Raw genomic sequence first — 21,966 nt, forward strand, 5'->3', positions numbered from 1 at the left:
AATTGTGCCTAACTCGAGGAAACCTGTGAAGCTCTGATTCTGCCAGTCTGTTTTTTATGTGCAAGTGGTTAAGTTTTTCCATATCTAATAGTTCTCATTTCAGTAGCAGTCTTTGCATTCAAGAAATTGTAAACCTGTATCTTTCCAATTTTGTGTGAGATAGTCCGTAGGATAGAATATTCATGTTCTCCTAGGGAGGTCTTTGGAAGCTCAAGTCCAAAAACATGCAGGTTTAACTTTCAGTCACTGTTGTCCATACTGTACCCAAATATTTGTATATGCGTGTGTCACACATTTGTGTGTACTTGTGGTATTTGCAGGCTGAATGGCTACAGCTTTTTCCAGTAACTATGGAAAACAATGAAGAAAACCCTATTGTTTCTCCATCGACTGTTGTGGAATCTCTACAAAGGAGTTGTCACAAAATTGGTCCCAGCTCATCTTTTTTATGGCAATGCAGAATAATTCAGACTAAAATGTCTATTGTCTAACCCTGCGGCTACTTTGAAAAGGAATTTGCTACATTTCCTAGGCAACCAGGGACAGCCTCACCACACATTTTTATTAAACATGTTTACTTTTTGCTTTTTGATAATGATCCAGTTTATACAAACAAAAGCAGTTACTGATGGTAACTTTTATTCTTTTTCTGATCATGGTAGAGTCAAAATATTGAATCCATCCCATCATAATAACTACCATCACATTAAATTATATTTTGAATATGAGTCTGACTTACTGCAGAAGTGGCAGAAGAAATTTGGTCAAGAGCTTGAAAAACCCTTTCCCCCGGAAGCACAAATAGCATTGGTAACAGCCACACTGGCTCTGCACACTTTTCCTGTAAGTGCTCTTGCTTCCAAATTTGTGGGAGTGTGAGAATCTTCTTTTAAGTTGCGATGACGTGTATTAACCCCGTCGCATCGTGCCGCAGTGTGATAACAATTCAGCTCCTGTGTTTCATCCCAGTCTACCTTGGCTCTGCCTGAAAGAGCACTCTCCAGCCTGCAGGTCTCGTTCTCCTTAATTTGACTTTAATTTTGTTGCTGTGTTTCCACACGTTTGTGTCCCTTCTTTTATGCTTCAGTATTCCTTTTTTACTCTTCCAGATACCTCTCTCATGCACCTACTGAACGCCTTCCACCCAATGCATTTCTCCTCCATGACAGATGTCAAGAAATTTGTTTTTAAAAATGTGGGTTGTCTTTTCTGTAGAGTTTTCAAACTCTGGTAGGAGCAGCAAACAAATGTAGCTGTGCCCCATACATTACACATTGGAAGCGAGAACTGAAAAGGGTAATTTTAAATAACATTTCATCATGGAAGGCATATCTAATCTTGATCCTGAAAGGCTCTTCATTGAGAAAATGCAGGAGTTTAGTTAATTTATGTGCTTTTGGTGCCAAATCTTACAGAAAAATGAATTAATAAAACAGTATAATTGGTGAACGTAACCAGCCTCAAGCAGTATTTTTTGATATGATCACTGCATGTCCACAAGAAAGGTTTACAGATGTACTGCCGTGCAAACTAATTGAAGAGGTATAAGCGAATTGCATTTTGAAAGTTAACTTCTTGTTAAAATTCTGTTTAGTAGTATGGATGATGACTACCTTATATAAATATATGCATATAAAATATATAGTGCAATTTACGTGTACATAATATACACATTTTTGTATATTGAAAATGCATGTTCTGTGTGCTTGCATGTACATACAAACGTGCACAAAAATGCAAATTGAAACTCGTGGAGTAGCAGTTTTAAAATGCAGATCATGATTGTAATCCTGCTCCTGCCAGAGCCCATGGGAAGTTCAGGTCTGGCACATGAAAATGCTTGCAGGGATCCCCACCTCTCGAACCCACTCAATTTGTTTAGTGTTTCCCTTCTGAGTGTCAAGTGTGTAAGAAGATATCCTTCTTGCTGCTTTCTAAGCCCGTGCAGTGGAAGACTCTCTGTGGCTCAGCAATCTCTGAAGGTGGGCAGCTTGTAAGGAAAAATTTCCTCTGGAGAAAAGCAATTACAGTAACTGTAACCGGGGTTGCAGTCCAGCTGATGTCTCTCATAAATCTGGTTTTCTGTCAGCTAGGCTGGTGACTCTGCACTGTAAACTTGAACTTTTGCTACTCTCATTAAACAGAACTTGGATTAAAGGGATTTAGCACTTTTGCTATTTTTGCTATTTATCCTTTTATTTCCTACCTTAGCGAATAATGTATTTAACCTGAACTTTGAAATAGTGTCCTTTGCAGTAACCATGTTATGTCCTTCCTTATAGCCAGATCTTATTCCTACATATTTTTGTCCGTGCCTACTAAAGGAAGAAACATCACTGATGAGCCCTATTCAGACCTAACAAGTCTAAAGGGACCGACAGATGAGTTCTGGAGGGTACAGCTATGGGCAGTTTAAGATGCTACTGGTTCTGGGCTGTCTGCTTGGCCTCCTGCCAGGCGTGACAACCCGGTGCTCACGTAGCAGAATGTAGTATTTTAGGAGCACGTCTTTGAGACACGGGTGCTGCTGCACCGCCCTGCTGCTGGGCAGGAGCTGCGGCGAGGGGAGTGGAGCGGGCAGGTCTGGTGAGGAGCCTCCTGCAGGGGTCTGTCAGAGCCCTGCGCAGCGAGCAGGAGGCTCACATGGATGACTCTTGCAATGCTCTCACTCTCAGCGAGGGCCAGCCGTCACTGTGGCCTGCTGCGGGGCTGAGAACAGCGGGAGGGCCGGCTGCGTGGCTGTGGTGGGACAGGGTGTGCTGCCTCCTGAGGCCTGGCCCCCGAGGCGGCGTCCCAGGGCATGGGCTCCTCAGTCGGGTGCTCAGCTGGAGCCCCCGTTCTGTCGTTGTGCCTGAGAGGCCTGAGTGCTTGCGTGTTGTGCACCGTGTGTTTTTTAGCTCGTTTTCCTACAGCCTGCTCTGTATTTTAAGCACAGTGTTCTGCCCCATGAAAAGCTCAGCTAGTGTTCACATTAGCTATATAGGTATAATGCAAGCCACTATTCAGCCATGTGTAAAGCAGTGTCTGTTTTCCTTCACATACCTTAATGTGATTCTTGATCTCAGTGCTGCATTAGCCATTATTTTTTGTATGCTGTAATATATCTCTTGCAGACCATGAGGCTTAAGAGGACTTGACTTGAAAGTGTGCATACTGGGAGAAGGCAGCTGGCAATGATGGAGGGAAAAGTCAAAGCCAGCATCAGAAAACACATGCCCTGTTGTCAGTAGAGGGAGGTGGAGCCGGCTGTTAACTACCAGACATGATCCCAGAGAGCTGCCCTGTGTGCCCAGGTGGCAGGGGAAGGATACGGTGCCCTCAGCAGCACTAGAGCAATGCAGTCTCTACTAGAAACCTAGCACGTCTTTCCCTTTGTTCAGCCCTGCGTCTTGGCAGCTTCCTTGGCTGCCACAGTGGTTAAAAGGCTGGAGGGCAGCGCTGGCCTGACTTTGCTGTGGGACTCTGCCCAGCACAACTTCTGCTCTGTGTTGGGCCCCTTTGGTTGCTGAAGCAGCTTGTTCCCACTGATCTGCACTCCAGCAGGAAGGACACCCAAAGATTTTGGTCTATCCTCTAGCATTTAATAGCGTAGAGGTTTTCAAAGGCTGCGCTTTGCGGGGAGGTGGTGGTGGTGGTGGTAGTTTTTCAGTGTTTTGGGGTTTGGTTTTCTTTGCCTTTGCTGAAATTTCAATTTGCCCCTCCCTGCGGCAAGTCAGTTTTCAGATTGCAGCTCCCAGAGCTGGGTTACTTTCCTGGGCATACCTCCTCCTCCAGCCCTTCATTTTTTTAGGTCTGTTTTCTGGTCCTTCAGATAAGGGAGGACAAGGGGGAAAGAAGGAATGAAAGCAGTAGTTCTTATAGCTGTTGTAATAGCTTTCTGCACAGAGCAATGAACACAATGTGATTTTTGGAGGGATTTATAAACAAGTTTTGAAGCCACAGAGGGAGTATGTTCTTACCCTCAAGGCACATATGCATACTCATTAACGTTAATGGAAGCTGCAAGCATTGAACAGAAAATAGACCATGCAGTGGTAAAAGACGTGCAGATCTAGTTACCCACTTGGGCATTGCATTGTGCCCAAGACTTAGCAGTTGGTACTTTAGTTACGTTGTGCTAGTCTATCTTGTGTACTTAGTGTCTTTTTTTTTTTTTCTTTTTAATTTAACAAAGTTGCTTTATATATTCCTCATCTCTCTTTTCACATTAGGATGTTGCTCATTTGCTGAGAGACACTGCACTGGTGTAAAAAAGCACAAAATTAAATGTGCGGCCTCCCTGCAGTACACATATCTGCTCTCCAGGGTGATGGAAGCTGTGATGTTCTTGATAATGGAAAAGCCTTAATAATGCGAGTTCAGGGAGTGTTGTGCTGCTTTACCAGATTGACTGCAAATGCAGCCAGTCCAGGAGGAGGCTGCCTGCCCTAAGCTGAGGCTAGTAAGCCCTGCTAAACACTTGTGATTCCTGCTGAGCATGTGGACTTTTCTGCACTGTGTACCACAGTGCTTCGGGCCGCAGGAGAGTTTATAAGCCTGGTTGCAACCCCAGGCCCAGACTGCGCTTGTGAATTCACATCATTCTGCCCCAGAACTAGCAGAGCATCTAGGACCTCAAAGCAGTGTTGGGTATAACGCAGACGTGTTGAGTAGGAGACTTTCTCCAGGCTGCTGCCACCCTGAGGTCTGCTGACTGTAACAGGGTCACTGTAGTCCCTGGACATGCCAACAAGGCAAGGAAATGTGAGACCCTTACTCATGCAGTCAGCTGGGGTCTAGGAGAGACTACTAGCACAGGTTTCACATCGTATGAAAGTCACCAGACTGCTTTTAGAGCCAACCAAGCCCTGGAAGTACTTCAGCTGTGTTCTTGAGGTGTCTGAATCAATGATCTTTAGCAGAAAGACCACAATGAAGAAAGAGTCTCTGAAGAAAGCTATCATATGGCAGTTCTTGTCCACTGCATGGTTAATTTGCAACCTCGATAGACAGGCCCTATGTAACTGGAAGGTTATAGTGTCAATAAATCCATTCATGATCGTCAGGCCACTGTATGTCAAGCCTGGAATACTGCTGGAAAAAAGTCGTCATATTTTTGACTGTATTTCCTTTTGTTTATACCTCAGGGAACCATAATACTGGGCCTTCTCAGCATTTCCACCTGTGAGCTGAAATACTGTGAAACACTAGATTCCTGCATTATTTTGCATCACTGAATGGCTCTGAAGTCAGGGCCAGGAGAGGAGGGAAGGAGAAATCCAGGTAATTCTCCTGCCTCATTTTGACAGCCCTTCAGAATTAGTTAAGGATAACAAAATGCCAGTGAAACAACAAAAATAACGATTTTTAAATACTCATACTACACTTCTGGTTACCATACTGTCTTTGGCATTGTCTGTTAAAGACATTGCGGACAAATGAGTAAGGGCTTGAGGCATCAGACTGAAACCCTAAAATTCCTGTTTACTCTCAGAGATAATACAGATGTCTGGAAAAACTCATTTGGAATTAAAGAAAAAAACCCACAAAACAGATGCACTGTTTATTCCACAGCAAATACATTGGGTTTTCATCGCTTCACCTTACCTTACTTTTAAATGGTGCCCTAATTCTGTTCTCACTTAAATAACCCAATGAGACAAATCCTTATGGAGTGAAGCATGACTGAGCTTTCAAAGCATTTCCTTCCAAGAGGTTGATACTGGGGGGACCAAGCACCCTACACTCACGTTGGCTTTACTGGGAACGCACAGTGCTTAGCAGAATCACGCCCCAAGAGATGTAGGTCTGGCTCCAGGTGAGATTGTGTCATGGCTATCCTGTTTCATTGGTAATTTCTTTCTAATGACTGTTTGAATATAGTAGACTTGGTTGGTGCACTGGTTTGCTGCTTTCATCTCTTCCACTTGGCTTAATGCTGGATGACATCAAGCAACATATGCCTGACATGCTACAACTGTGTTTGGCATGTTATGCTTTTCAATTCGTACGTGTGCAAACAGTGCTGTGTTGGGATAACATGCACAGCAGTGACAGCTCAACAGAGCACAGCTTCCTTTTTGTGATGCCACCAGCTTGCCTAGAGGTGACAGTGTACCAGCCTGGGCTTTCCATAGATTCGGGGTGGGCAATAAGCACTCACAAATTTTTGTGCTGATTTTCGTGGCCATAACTTTGAACTTCTGGCATGTCAAACAAGAAGCACATCCCCAAAAGTTTGGTGTGATTTGCAGCTGGCTGCTGTTCAGGGTGGGGAGAGGCTTAGATGTGGGAAGTAAAAAGATGGAGCATGGTGTACTTGACATCATCAAGAGGCATAGCTAAATACCCATTTCTGTGCAGTGGTATTATATTTGCCATGGCTTCCATCATTTCTTTGAGATAACCATGAATAATACTCTGCCTTTAACAGCTTGCATGTAATAGTTGAATAATTCTAGCTTCTCTTAGCTACTCTTTCTTAGTAGTAAAACAAAACCAATACTGCAAGTACAGGACTCTGTGAGCCTGGAAAAACTCAAGTCTGTGTTGGGAGCAGTATAACCTTTGGGTTGTTGGCCCTAACAGTACTCTGTGGGAAGAAGAAGATTCCTGGCATTTTCCCCTCCATGCAATGACATTCTTGCTTTGCAGAATGCCGAAGGATGGCTTGGCTGTAAGCCTTGCCTTAGGATCAGTGAGGTGGTGCCACAAGTCTCCTCAATTGGGAAAGTTTTAGTGGGGTTATGTTTTTGCTTATGACAATGGAAGTCTCTTAATACTTCGGTTTTGGTGAATAAGATGGTAAGTAACCATTTCATGAAAACAAAAAAAAAAAAGCCATGACCAAAAAAAGCAAACGTACAAATGTGAACCAAGCACAAACTTGAAGCTATACCGCTGGTGTGGATTCAAAAGCTTGATAGTATGTCTAGCCTGTTTATTTTCTTAACTACTACTTTTTGCAAACAAAAGTATGGCAGCTCAATGTATGCTATGGCTCTGAATTATTTGTTATTTTCTGATAAAGACGAGAGAGTTTTTACATCTGTTCTGGATAAATATCTGCAGTGACTAACTGCTGTAAGATCCCGGTCCTGCAAATACATGCTTGCATGTGCTTGCATGCGAGTGTTACGCCAAATGGAGACTTCTGTAAATAATACTAACCATCTCCCAGGGGTGTCAGTGGAGGAACAGGGCTCTTCACAGTTCTGCCACGGGCTCAGATGACCTTGAGCGTTTCACTTGGCTTTCAGTGTCCCAGATTCCTCCTTTGTAAAATAGAAATAGTGACGGGGGCTTTGTTTTGTGAGGTAGTTGGCAATCAGCTTAATGATCAGAGTATTTCTGCTCACAGTCATAACTTGGGCTAATGGGACATGTGTGAGTGCTTTTGTGAACAGCACTGGAGAAGGAGGCTTTTGAGTGGAGAAGGGAATACGTGAAAAAGACTGGCCTTGCTTAATGTGAAATTCCACACATCTGTCAGGGTTTCATTTGTGAGCTCAGGGCAGCCACGGTGGAAATGAGGATTTCATTTCTCAGCATAGGAACCGCTCAAGTTCCCTTTCCCAACCTCCTGTTGGTATCACTGATGCTGCACTGCATGAATAAGGATGGCAAAATCTGGGCTGTGATTATGGTCCAGCTCTGTGGAATGCTGAATGCTATCGGTTTACAGCACAGACAGTCCCTGGAGACAGTAAGTAACAACCCCCCTCAGAGCTTAGGCGGTTCTGTGCTGTCCTGTACCAGAGGCTGTACCTCAGTGGTATGGATGAATTCCCACAAAAAGCTTTGCTTCTGAGCAACAGCAAAATGAAGCAGGCTGTAAACACTGGGTTATAGCAACAGCTTCTCGTTTCCTGTAGTGGTAACAGCTGCTCCAAGTGTGGATGCATCCCTGTGTCCTAGTGACAGTAGATGTTAGTGCAGTCTTCATGGGGAACTTCAACAGCTCCAAGACAGGATAAAAAGGAACATTTCTTGCAATGAGAAGTTGCTTGGTAAAGGAAAGGATAAGATATGTTGTCTGAGAAAGCTGACTGGGATAACAGTTTCAGCAGTCGCTGGCTTTTCAGTGGCAAAGCTGGCATTGGCTTGTCCCTACACCCATGCCACTGTGTTCTGCATTAGGACTGGCTTAGGGGCTGTGCTGTAAGGTTGAATGGGTCCAAATTATAAGTAAATGAGAAGAAGGGAAAAATGGAAGGGAAGGAGAAAAGGGGAAGAGGAGAGGAGTGCTGTGTGTGTGCTCACTGCAAAGTGTGGGAGAGACAAGGGGAAATAATAATACAGTTCATTCGTGCGAAGAGCTTTTGGGAGCAAATTGTGATCTTGGCTCTCGGCAGTCATAGTCTGGTAGTTGATGCCTGCTTCTTCCCTTAGATACTGGCTAAGAGCTTTTAGCCTGTGAAACTGCTCTTGCTTTAATTGCCTTTCATTTACCTCAGCCTTCCAAACATTTTTGCTAGAGAGGTCCACTTTTCCTCATTGTTCCATCTTCTGTCTTCGACTCCTTGGTCTTTTTTCCCTTTTTTGCAGGGTGCTAGTTTTTAATCAAGTCTCTTGTTCCCACTAGTTCTGCCTGTGAGTTGAACTGAACAGGTTCTGCAGTCGTGGGTGAGGTAGGAACAGCTTCTGGCAGCAATCCCTCTGTTCTTTTTTGTGCTCCATCTTTGTCTTTTCATCCTCCATCTCACTTCTCAAGTGGCACAATGAGGTTAAGCCTGGCATTTGAAACAGGAGAGGGCTCTCCTGAAGCTTGTCTGGAAGTGCTTTTACAACACTGTCAAAAGGGTACTGTACACTGCAGCCATACCAGCTGAATTTATGGCGATTAGGCCCGGCTGCATGACCCTTATAGATCAACACTATTATAGGCTCTACTAGTTTCAGTAGACCACTCTGCAAATAAATGCAATATGAAATCATAGATACCAGGTGCTCAGAGAAGCTCTGAGTGGGAGGCAGCTGATAATGTGTAGCTTGTAATTTTGTCAACACTTTATATAGAGTTGAGGAGGAGAGAGGAGTCACCTCTGTGGAGGTGGAAGTAAAATGAATAGCTGTGAGGCTCTTTCCCTAAAGCCGGTTACGCCGATTACTTCAGTAACGCTCAGCCTCTGACCACAGAGCTGTTACATCTCCGGGCACTGCTGCCTGCCTGTGAGCTGCTCTTGACAATGCTCTGTCCACTTCAGCTGTCATCATGTTCACCCAAAAGAATGCTCAGTGACAACCTGCAGGACCTGCTTCTGCAGGGTCACCTTGTGTCCTTTTGGGCAAGAGTGCCCCTTTGGATGAATTCTTGTTCATTGGGACTCATTTGCGTTCTTGATGCTCCTGCTGTGGTGACTCATTTGACCCCCCCGTGATCAGCTTTGTGCTTTGTTTCGAAATGTGAGCTCCACGGCGGAAGGGCCTGCCGATGTGTCATTCAGCGGCAGCAAGAGGCTTTTTATACAGTGGCCTCAAGGAAGAGGATTGTACAAAGCCCACTGAATTTTTGGGAGAGAGGCGGTTAGCGAAACCTGTTAGTTCCTTATCGCTGGTGGGAGACGCTGAGGAAGCGCAGCAGCATTTGTGGGGCTGCTGTACCTGTGGAATAGTTGGGTACAACACGTTTCATGTTGGAGTCCCCAGGAGGTCAGTATTATGCGCAGTATCCCCTCGGTAGGTCTGCCAGCTTGATTTAATGGGCTGCTATTATTTTAGAACCTAGGCAAACAGATTGCTACTTACATAAGCAAATAATGAATTTGACCTACTTATTGTGTCTGTAAGTAGAAGACAGGCGTTACTGTGGATCTAAAAAACGAAGAGTCTCTTATCTCCAGACACATTATTCAAGTCTTTGCATATAGTCACCACTAGTGTTCTGGACAGGACGGTTGTGAACCAAAGCACCAGTTAAATCAAGGGAGTAAATACAGACTATTTTTCTAGATAAATTACGTAGGTGAGCTAAACGTAACTGTTTTGTTAAGCATGTGCTCTTTCTCTAGCTTGACTTCCTTCTTTCCCATTTTCCCTGTAAATAATTTCGGAGTCCACTGTTTGGGTGCAGGTCCTGGATTTAGAAATCACCCAGAGCATCTCTTGCGGAGATCAGTTTCAGTGTCTCTGAGTACTGGGTCAGAAAGCCTCTGTACCATACCTTCTCCAAGAAGTTCATGAAAGTCCAGCCAAGTGATTTCCCACATCATGTCCCTCAGCTACAACAGCTAGTAATCAATAGCGTTATTCCTGTGAAGCCAGGAGTTGTGTGCAGGCTGGAGTATGCCGTTGTTTCATATCAGCATTGACAAACGATACCACAGAGGCCTTCAGTGCCCTTTGGGTAGCAGGTAATAGATGAAAAAGCAGTTAAGCCCTCAAAGGCTTACTGATATCATAGTGGTGTTCACCACATACCAAGCTCATATGATGTAGGTATCGAAGGCACGTGTCGGTGGGGCTTAGCTCTTCACACATACCCAGAAGCATCCCATTCTGAGCAGGAGAGTGCGCTTTTCTTTTTGCAGGTCAACAGAAATGCTGCTGCACTTGCAGTCATCATGCGGCACAGCCTGTAGAAACTGTCAGACAGATGCAGAGCCTCACCATCTTCTGCGTGGTATTCGGGGAACGCGAGCTGCGTAGCTACAGGGCGGGAGCGGGGGCAGCTAGCGCAGGATGAGCGCTGTATGAGAACTGGGCTCTAATAGCTGCACCGCGATGAAGATGCTGGCTGGGGGGTGGCGGGGGCTGATGTCAGCCATCGTTCTCGGTGTGAAATGCAGTCAGTTTGTGGGTAGCTGTAAGAATAGAGCGATAACAGTTAAATTACAGTAAAACAGTGAAAGCTGTTCAGGTTTCATCTCCAAGATGACAGTCAAGATACGTAACTGTGGCTTTAAAACTGAAGGGCTTTACTCATGTTGCTGATCTGTGGCTGTTTTTCTGTACTTAGTTGTGACCATGTTTAACAGTGCTCCGACTCTGTATAGGGTCCCACGGCAGAGCACCAGAGCCACCAACAGAGTACATACGCTTTGTCTGCAAGCACGATTCAGTAGTTCTGTTTGCACACTCTTCATGTAATTCATCTAGTCATGCTTGCGATTGATAAATTCCTATGCCAATTGCCTTTCTATATCTAGAATTCCTTCAGATTATATAGTTACAGAATTTTTTTTTCCTACTATTGCACTAGCTGCAAAATTTGTGTTGCGTACACAGACTGCAGGCTATCTGAAACAGAACCAACCTGCACTTCAGCAATATTGATTGCATGTGTGAGGATCCTTTACTCAGATTTCCACTTGCCCAGTAATCCTCCCACCTCTCTCTCCTCAGTCTGTTTCCACTGGAACTGCTGTAACCTACACCCATGAAATGCCATAGATCCTGGCCCCTTGTGTCTGGGGGGAGGAGTTCAAGGATGTGTTTCTAAATGGGTACTCAGAAATCATTGCAACCTAAAAGAAATTACTGTGAGGTTTTTTTATGTTTGCCTCCATTTGCACTCAATTCATCAGTTTCCCTGTAAGAGGAGGATGATTCAAATTGACTTTTCTCAGTTATCCAAAATCTGGCTTTTTCTGCCTTTCCAGGGCTGTGCCAACTGACAGTAACTTTTAGCTTCAGTGTATAGTACAGAAAGGCTTGATTGCAAATAATTTGTAGTTCTTTCTTGAACACTCTCTTTTCTTTTTTTCTTTGCCTATTCAATGTTATCTGGAAAAATCAGGGACTTCAGTTACTCATTCATTAAAAGAACTAGAATGTGAAGTTCAAAATATGTGAAAGCACGAGGCTGGGCATTCGGAAGGAGACTTAGTCACTTTGTAATTTTCTGCAAGCTTTTGGAGACCTTTTCTCTGTGAGAAAGGATAATAAGCAGAGCTGAGTGTGTCAGGCGGATGCACAGAGAAGTGGAGGGCTATGGAGGAGAAAACCTGGAGGTCAGTCTGCTCTGGAGCGTGGCAGTTTGGGGAGGGACTTTCTCCAGCATGCTGATACTCCAAGGTTTTTGAAATGTTCTGGCATCTCCGGGTCTGCCCTCGTCTTGATAATGCAGAGCAACAGACCCACAGCCCCTGCCGTGCTGGGAGGAGGCTCTCGCGGCAGGGCACTTAGTGCAGTAGCTGGCTTCTGTGAATCCCAGCCAGGTATGGCTACCTTGGCATACACAGTGTGTAAGGGCCCATTGTGTTGGGGCTGAAAATTAGGTTTTGTGGCCCAGATACAGAGCCCGAAGCTGAATCTGGCAGCAGCACATCTTCAACCGTGGTGCCTATCAGTTGCAGTAGTTGCATTGTTGGCTTAATGCAGAACCGAATTTAACTCCAGGACCCAATTCTGGTCTCTGTTATACTGCTGTTTAATTCTGGAATATCACTACTGAAGCCACTAGGTTTCCACTCTTGAATTAGAATAGAAATCAATCAGTTTAAAAGATGGAAGAAGTTGTAGCCAAAATAAAGGAACCCGAATACTTTTGAATAAGTTTCCTTAATCATAGCCTCGAGACATCCGAGTAGCACATCAGTATTATTTTCTGACACTGTCTTTTAGTCCTTTCATTTTTAGTACAGTTTTTTCCTCTTTAGATGCTCAAATACCTTCCAGTAAGAGCTAATAGATTCAGGAGGGGGAAGAAATAGGTACTGCATGAAATCATTGTGCTGAAACCACCTATTGCTTGCAAAGCTGTCTGAATGAAGCAGATGGTTCTTTTATTCCTTCCATGTTCTTTCCCGTTTCGCTTTTTCCTACTTGCATCTTTTGGAAAAGGAAAAGGTAACCTGCAGGGAAAGGGCTTGTGTCCACGAGGACAATGCTATTTTGAAAGCCAGGGTTTTTTTGGTGACAGATAAGTTGTCTGCTGTTACTTCAACCTCATGATGACATTTCTATAGTCAGTTGCCAAGACACATCTTTGTGTGTATATTTTATGGCTATGTAGGAACATTTGTCTTCAGAAATTCCTTGGAGAAGAAAAGATGCATGTTCAACACTGCATTTCTCCAATAGATATATTTAAATTTGCTTTTGTTTTCTACTGTTGCTTTCCAGTGCTGGGAACCACTGTGCATGGATTGATATAAACAAATAAATTAAAAGAAAAACCTTGCGTAAAATACCTTAGAGCCTAATCTGGCAAAAGATAGATGGTGAAAATTGTCATGAGGGGGTGAAATGACAGGCGAGGCCCTGTGGCCTGTGACAGAGAGATGAATTAAACTCGGGTCTCCTGAGTGCCGATCTTTTGCACAGTTCAGAGGAACTGTGCCTTTTTAAATTCAGTTTCTCTAAGCATATTCAAACTTCAGCTACAGAGATAATCAAATCCAACCCAATATAAGTGCTGGTGCACAAATGCACTTAAGATCATGTGCAACTTTGAACAAGCAGTTCATTTCATTAAAGCCAGTGGGGTTACTCATAGTCTTGAACATATATGTATATAGATTCTGTGCTACCCTAGAGATGGATTTTCTCTGTTGATTTATGTGATGTAAATCAGAATCTGTGCATCTTTGGTTCAGTATCCAGCATGCTCAGGGTTTCATTAAAGAAATCGTATTTCCTTTCACTTCTGAAGGCTCTTTTTGATAGAGGTATGCCTCGATATACAGCAAGATTAATTCTTTCTGCATTTAAAGTAACATTTTTAAGAATGCTAAAAATTTTTAGGCCCCAAATCATTTTTTCGTTTAGAAAGAAATTGAATGCTATAGCCTCTTGTAGAAATTGGAAGGGAGGAATTTTTCTATTACATGTATTTTTATTCTGTTTGTTACAGTGAACAGCACAATAAATCAGCTTGGTCTCTGAACTGCAAAAGCTGGTAAACACCCAAAGGACAATAGAAAACAACAAAATTCATTTTAGTTTTTAGATGTTTTCACTCATTCTTCACACAGTGAGCAAATAATAAAAAACAACCTGATAACACATTTTCATATTTCAGTCCCTCCTTGAAGAGTAATAAAATACCTCAGAAGGATGAGATGACCAGAAGCACTCTGTATTTCCAAAATTAACTATGAAAGTCAGATTATCTGGGCATGTCTGAAAGCTATGCGTAACCTTTGCGCTACAAATATCTCATTTCAAAAATGTCATATTCTGCTTATTCAGTAGGGCTTCCATAAGGCTGTTTTAAGCACCATGCTGCTTGCTTCTAGATGAGAACTGTAGTTATTACAGCCTGCGTGTTCTGTTTCACTTGCAGTTTATTAAAGCTAGATAATCGCTTGGTAGTAGGATGCTATTAAACAGGGAGAGTTCCTGCCCAAGCAGCGTAATCGCTATGAAGTTTGGTTTTGTTTGCAAGGATCGTCGTGCCTCCAGTGTATAAACTGCGGTAGTTTGGGCAGTTCTCGTGCCAAAAAGGAGCTGCTGGCATCGCACCCCGCACTCCCGCAGCCTCCGCAGCCAGGGCAGCTCCCCTGAGGGCAGAGACCACGGAGCAGTCGCTGAGCGATCTTCCTCTGATCACCGCCGGTCTGCTCGAACTCCTCGCAGACCTGGTGGTCTCTCCTGCAACAGAAGCACTCATGGGAGCTTTGTGGTGCACTTTGACATGGCCGTTCAAGGGAACTTGCACCTGGCAGGGAGAGGAATAGTCCTCAATCTCCTTTCTTCCATTTATCTCTGGGTCGGGCCCAGTGTGCTCTGACGTACGAGTGGCAGAGCCTCAAGGCAAGTTACTGGAGACAGTTGCACCAGGGATGTGGTAATCCGTGTTGAAAAGCACTTAATTACTCCATGCTAAGGGCAGACAACACGGCAATATGTGCATCACCAATATGTCAGCATGGTTTGCTTTTCATAGGAGTTTATGTTCCCAGCAGGCACCGAATGCTTTTTCTGCCCGATAAATGTCAAGTACTTAAAGCAATCTTGCCTGTTCCTCTCTGGAGATCGCCAGATAATCTCCTTTCATTGGCTGTGGGATCTTGCCAGGACTTCTGCATTCATACACATTTATCCCTGCCAAATATTGGTAACACAGGAACTGTACAAATACTCCCTGCTCCGTTCATTAGCTTTGCACAGCTCTGTTCAGTTGCAGGATTCTTGGTTTTTTTCTGTGTTATTCTGGGCTGGAGCGGTAGTTCATGATCCATATTCCATTACCGGGTGTGCCACAGAGTTCAGCCCTTGCTATGGAGCTGTTTCCGAGTAGAAACCTTTGTTAAATAAATGTGGTAAGTGTCTTGCACCACAGCCTTTTTCAGCTCATTCAGTTTGCTTCCTGAATGCCCCATTGCAGCTGAGGGGAGTTCCCAGTAGATATTGAGCAGTTCCTCTGTTCCCAGTCAGGATAAAAAGATTTCTTTGCTATTTACCCTATCCATTTACCTGTGTATTTTCTCTAGGAAGTCTTACAGCACCAAATGTTCCTGCTCCCTGTAGCACATAGGAGGTACCTCTATACATTTATAAGGCTTATAAAATATTTAAAGCATTTAGTTTTAAATTTTAGTTTGAAAAGTCCAGTTTGTCAAGGAGAGAAAAAGATCTCAATAACATACCACCTTCTGGAAATAGATGCTTTAATAAAATAAACTGTGGCAGGGGAAAAAATGCTTTTAATAGAAAATGGAAAGTAAGTCTTTCACCTTGTCATGTCTTGCCCTGTGTGTCAAACAGCAAGACTAGGTCATTTGACCTTCTTGTTGGTAATGTCACCGAGGTATTTTAGGCTAATGCTCATGCGATGGCAGATGAGAATGCTGCGTGTGTCACTGTGGTATTTAATTTCAACCCATGCAAAAATACTTTATAAGACTAGATGGCAGAGTGTCCATCATTTTTCCATGACATTTCTCATTTCCTTGTCTATAATGTAATAACTTGTGAATGTTGTATATGCAAACCAGCAAAAAAGGACTGGTCTAGACCACATGGCAGAACATCATCAGTTGGATAAAAACTGTGAAAATGGAAGGAGGAGGGAAGAGACAAAATATGCTATTTCTAGCAATTTGTTTGAAAACACAGTAGTCCTAACCACTTTTAGCTATTTTTGGGTAAAAATATCAGCTAACACTAGCCTTGTGAATGACCTCCAGCACAAAAGCATCTTCTGATTACTTTGTCCATCACTAACATCTCTCCAGACAAAGATATGGAAGAGTGGGGATATGCTAGAAGACAGAGCACGTTCTCAGAGTGACAGCCATGGCGCAGGAGGTGTGGAAGACAGCACAGGGAACAGGTCTGACGAAGGCAGAGGAGTGCAAACATTTGTATCTCGGGTATCCATTAAGGATGGTAGCAGAATTTAGACTAGATATAAGGAAGAAATTTTTCACAGCGAGGGTGGTGACACAACTGGCACAGAGAGGTGGTAGATGCCCCATCCCTGGAAACATCCCAGGTCAGGTTGCACAGGGCTCTGAGCAACCTGATTGAGTTGAAGATGTCCCTGCTCAGTGCAGGGGGTTGGACTAGATGACCTTTAACGGTCCCTTCCAACCCAAAGATTCTATCGTTCTGTGGTGCACAGGGAGCCGAAGTCTGTGAGAAGCCTCTGTATACGAAATGCACAATTTTCAAATGCAACAAAGTGTGTCATCCTTTAGCCAGCCTAAAGTAGAGTTCAGGTCCTGGGCAACATGTTCAGAAATGACCAGGCAGTTTGTGCCAGTCTCATTGACGGTCTCATCATTTTAATGGCACAAATCTGAAGAAGAATGCTTTTGCCAGGGTTGTAAATTAGATTAACAGAGGTGTGGAGAGACGATTGAAATCAAGTTTATGTCAGTAGAATGTACATGAACATAATATACAAATAACAGACTAAACAAAGAGGAAATAGTGATTTAGCTCTAAGCATGGCAAGAAAAAATCTGCTAGTATTGTCAAATATGACAGGAGTAATATTTTCTGCAAAGCCCAAATGATTCTGGTAGCCTACATCTCATTCCCAGAAGTCTATCCTAATACATTCAAGAAAATTAATTTGGGTTAATTAAAAAGACAAATTTAAAGTGCATTAGGATATATCCACATACTCTTATCTGTGATAGCTTTTGCATGTCCCTAGCCTGCTGCAAAGTGGAACACGTTAATTGGAACCATCATGAAAGCATAATATAATTTTTTGAGTTGTTTGTTGTTTGGGTTTTTTTTAATTCTGGTAAGATTTTTTTTTTGCTTTGTTGTACCTTAGTTATAAGTTATGCTGAAACAAATGCTGTTGATGAAGAGTGGTCTCATTACTTCATAAATGTGTACACACATACATTCACAGCTCCTTATTCCTAAAAAAACCTGGAATCTTGTTTAACATCTGCCTGTATTGCTATGCCTTGTAAGAACTGAAGAGAGGTTATTTAGCAGATCAAAGCAGAAGTGTGACAAAGTGATAACACTGTGTCTGAAGCCTCCTCTGATACTGCCCAAACCATGTTGGGAAGATGCTGTGATGCACATGTCCTACAGCCCTGAGCCGCTATCCTCGCAGACTGTCAAAATACTGTCTTTCGGCTGGCAGAGCAGTGCCTCGCTGATGGCTTTAGCAATACATTTGAGGCTGCTTCTAAAAGAGGGTTTTTAACTCCATGAGCTACTGCTTGGTTTAACAGTAGAAATTTGCTGCCTGTTTTCTGATGGGTCAGCAGAAGTCTAGAAATGTCTCTGAGCACTGAGCTTGCGGTGGCAAATCTGGAGCAGTGAATTGGTAAGACAGGAAAGCTGCCATTCTAAACCGGCCTGTAGTTTATGATTTTTCTTAAATTGGGAAACTTGGCAATGAGGTATCAAGGCTTTCAATGCAAGAACTATTTACTCTACAGGAATAAAAATTAGGTTTAGTGTATGTGGTAAATTTTATTTCTGAGTAAGTTTGTGGAGTCCGCTTAGGATAAAAACTGACTTCACCCAAACATTTAAGGAGGCATTTTATTAACCCCGATATGTAATGAGATGTTTCATTAACTATTTATGCAAAGTTAACAAAATGCACTTTCCATTAGTTTCTTTATTGTTTAATTCATAAGGGATAATTTCTAAGAAACACATCACCTCTCAATTCAATTGAATTTCATCACTATGTTTTGGTTTATGATTTCAAAGACAAAATGGTATATTGTTTTCAGAAGTCACCTGTCTAGGAAAGATCTGAATCTATGAGATGCTTTGTTCCCCCTTGACTTCACTGAAGTCTCATTAATTCATAGGATTGAGTCCAGATAAATGATTAGGATTATCCCAATAGCAAATATTATGGTATTTGTGTGTGAGTGTTTTCTTTCCCAGTCAGTGCTGAGAGAATTGTTGTGCTTTATGCAAGAAGTTACTATAAATATAAAGGTCTTGATTCATCACTGTGTCACTGCAGTTACATCACTGTCATTCCAGTATGAATGTCCAGGATCTTAATTGTTCTCTTGTAGCCAGAAGGAGTTCATTTGGATACGTAGTTTTATGTCTTTGGCAACTCTTTGAGTCTTTAAAATCCCACAGTGATACTTGAAAAGCATAATATTTAAAAATGGAAAGTCCCCTATCCAAAGAATTTGGGAGAGAACAGATGTCTTGGAGGAAGAGCAGTGCTCGCTAGCTATGTAATATTAGAGTGTCAGAGCATTCTGGGGGAAAATGAGGAGTGTTTTGAATAGGGTGTTATTTTTATAGTGTTCTACTGATGTAATACCAGAGAAAACCAGCAACAGGCTGGTCCCAGAAAATCCATTCCAGAATTATGACAACGTAACAGAGATCCTATGGTTGACAAAGTGGGTTACCTACTTCTGATGAATTTATGTTTTCTTCTGTTTTCAGTGTCAGCCAAACCAAGACCTCACAGTGATGAATACACAAAGAAGATTCCACCTCCTAAGCCGAAACGAAATCCAAACACTCAGCTAAGCACATCTTTTGATGAAACATATATCAAAAAGCATGGCCCTATGAAGACAACACTCACTAGGGATGCCTCTTTATCACAGGTCAGCAGTCCTGCCCCAGACACAGAGGAAGAAGAGCCTGTTTATATTGAAATGGTTGGGAATATTCTCAGAGACTTCAAAAAAGACGAGGATGACCAAAGCGAAGCAGTCTATGAGGAGATGAAATACCCTATATTTGATGACGTAGGCCAAGATTCAAAATGTCAATGTGAATATGACCATCACACTTGTTCTTCTCAGTGTGCTACTCCCACAGTGCCTGACCTAGATTTCACCAAGTCTTCAGTGCCATCTACTCCCAAGGGCTTGCTTTGTGATATACCCCCACCATTTCCAAATCTGCTTTCTCACAGACCTCCGCTGCTGGTGTTCCCACCAGCACCAGTGCAGTGTTCCCCGAATTCTGACGAGTCTCCTCTAACTCCACTAGAGGTCACAAAGCTTCCCGTTTTAGAAAATGTGTCTTACATCAAACAACAAGCTGGAGCTTCTCCATCTTCACTTCCACCTCATACACCAGGCCATCAAAAACTGGAGAAAGACCAGACAGTATCTCATGGAACTAGCACCCCTGGGCACACCTCCTCACCTCCTCATCCTTCTACTTTATACAGAACACAGTCTCCACACGGTTATCCTAAAAGTCACTCCACCTCACCTTCTCCTGTCAGTATGGGTAGGTCTCTTACCCCCTTAAGCCTCAAAAGACCTCCACCTTATGACTCTGTACATTCAGGAAGTCTCTCAAGAAGCTCTCCATCAGTGCCTCATTCTACAGCCAGAAACACATTGCAAGAAGGAGGAAAGATGGTAAATGCCTCGGTCAGTACCTACGGGTCATCATCTCAGAGTGGTTCCCGTTCTCGGACACCCACCAGTCCTCTGGAGGAACTAACCAGCCTCTTTACCTCAGGACGAAGTCTCCTGAGGAAGTCCTCCAGTGGCAGAAGATCCAAGGAACCTGCAGAAAGTAAGTTCTTGATGTAATTTTTCCTTGTTCTTCCTTGTATAATAATATCTCTCACTACATTGTACTAAATCAGATGCTTGCAAAAATCAAATACCTCAGAAGTCTGAATTCCTTATATAAATTTCTTGTAACAGGAAGAAAAGTGATTATTGTTAAAATTGCTCTAGTCTTCATATTGTTACATTTTTAAGATTTTTTTAAGTGAGCATACTGCACTACAGAAGTACAATTCATGGCTTGGTCTTGCAAAAGGAGTCAATTTTTATTAACTTTTCCACAGTTGTAAGGGTCCCATGTTAGTTGGGATCTTCCCACCATGTCACATCCTTTCTTGATTGATATTAAGACACAGTAGTTGTCCAAGCAGCTTGTAGCAAAATAACCAAACAGTAGTTGTTTATTGGCAAAGATCGATTCGTCGCCCTTAACTTGGCCAGTGGTCACAGTGTGTATGAGGACAACCAGAGGTACCAGCTTAAACCATTCCTCCCCTCCCACTGCCTCCTTCCGTACTGTGCCGCAGAGCATCTCTTTCAGCTGTGCTAGTCTTACTGGTTGGGAGGCAATACTGTGAATCGATCTGAAAACTACGATGACGTATAACATGTTACCCACACACAAAGAAAAGCACAGGAGGAAGTTGTGCAGGAAAACCTTAAGCTAATGTTGACTTTTCATATGCTGTATCATAAAATCTTTGTCCCATACGCATTCAGGTTTACACAATGTACACCTATTTCTGAGCTAGTGAAATATGGAAACTCCTAATGAAATCAGCAGGAGTCACAGATGTGAGTGAAAGCAGAACCTGGCACTAATATTTCTGTTGCAAAAACATTCCCGTTCGGTGATGCCAAAGGCAACGTCTTGCAGTGAAAGGTAACCATAGCACGTTTTGTCAGAGTGCAAAGTGGGTTCAGTACGCTTTCTCCTCCAACTTGAGTAAAATCAGTTTACGACTTTGAATTCTTGACCCCTGCCTAACAGAAAGGCTCTCTTTGGAGAACAGTTGATCTTATGTTTGTGTAAGCGCTATATTATACCTGTTTGGCAGCTGTAATGTATTAGATACGATGTGATAAACTACACTGGTTTACACCTGATGAAGGAAGGTGTTCTGGTCTCAAAGCTGCCATATAGCTACAGAAGAGAAGAGAATTCTGCACTGACAATTTCTGGTTGTGTTTGTGCCACTCTTGCTACATTACTCGTTGTAGTGTGGTCACATCACACCAGGGGCCCACAAGAACAATCCCTCTGGGTTTTCATGGGCAGAGGTTGCCGGCCTCGCACTTCTGCAGCTGAGTGAGTACATGCAAACATGTAAGTCTGGAGAAGCTTTGGTGGCAATGGTTTGGGTTGGCATACAAAGCATTCCTCCTGATTCATGGACTCCACTGCCGCATCCTCAGCAGTTTTATTCTTATTTATCTCTGTGCAAATCAGGAGTGATGACTCTGAAATCAGAAGGTGGAGGTGAGAATGGAGTTAGCAGAATACTGAGAATACTAGTTGGTGCAGCAGTTTGCTTAATTTGGCTTTAATATTTGTGTAGCCTGCAATCATAAATACTGTTTTATGAAAGTTTTAGCTCTGTGATTCAGTAGGGTTTCACTAAGTGATTACAGTAGTAAAAATACAATAACGCTGGATTTGTGTGCTGGATGGAAGCAAGCTTGTACCTGAAAGGCAAGATGATTCTTGTAATTGGGAACAATTATGAGGGATGAGATGTGACATTTATAAATAATTGCAGTGAAGCGGTAGGGAGATTTTGGCAAAGTGCAGACAATATTGAACGTTATTAAACATGCTTCTTACTCATAAGTGAGCACAAATCCCCTGTAAGCCCCATGCTACACCACATCTACCTGGTGAGCTTTGTAAGTTAAATGGTTTTGTGCTCACCGGTGTAGGCAGAAGTACCAGGTTTGGAACCTATAGAAATTCCTGCAGTGAATGTGGCAGGTGCTGGGAAGTTTCAGCAAATCTGCACTGCTGTCTCGTACCTACCTCCAGAAAGATATCCTCTGTATTCCACTTGACTGAAATTGAATGTAGACCTTTCAAGGGACTTTTCACTGATAAATTTAAAATAAA

The 21,966-nt window shown here is 43.0% G+C and overlaps 1 protein-coding gene across 1 annotated transcript in view; it reads left to right on the top strand.

Annotated features, from left to right (window-relative positions):
* The window catches only part of NYAP2 (neuronal tyrosine-phosphorylated phosphoinositide-3-kinase adaptor 2), a gene marked incomplete at its 3' end in the record, with an annotated part of 134,449 nt that overhangs the window by 62,186 nt on the left and 50,297 nt on the right, over positions 1-21,966 (top strand). Inside the window, exon 3 of the mRNA XM_082003492.1 lies at positions 18,769-19,866. Coding sequence (XP_081859618.1) covers positions 18,769-19,866 — 1,098 coding nt within the window. The remainder of the gene's footprint in view (positions 1-18,768; positions 19,867-21,966) is intronic.

This window comes from Phaethon aethereus (assembly GCF_964289735.1).
Source record: "Phaethon aethereus genome assembly, chromosome: 9".
Lineage (NCBI taxonomy): Eukaryota > Metazoa > Chordata > Aves > Phaethontiformes > Phaethontidae > Phaethon > Phaethon aethereus.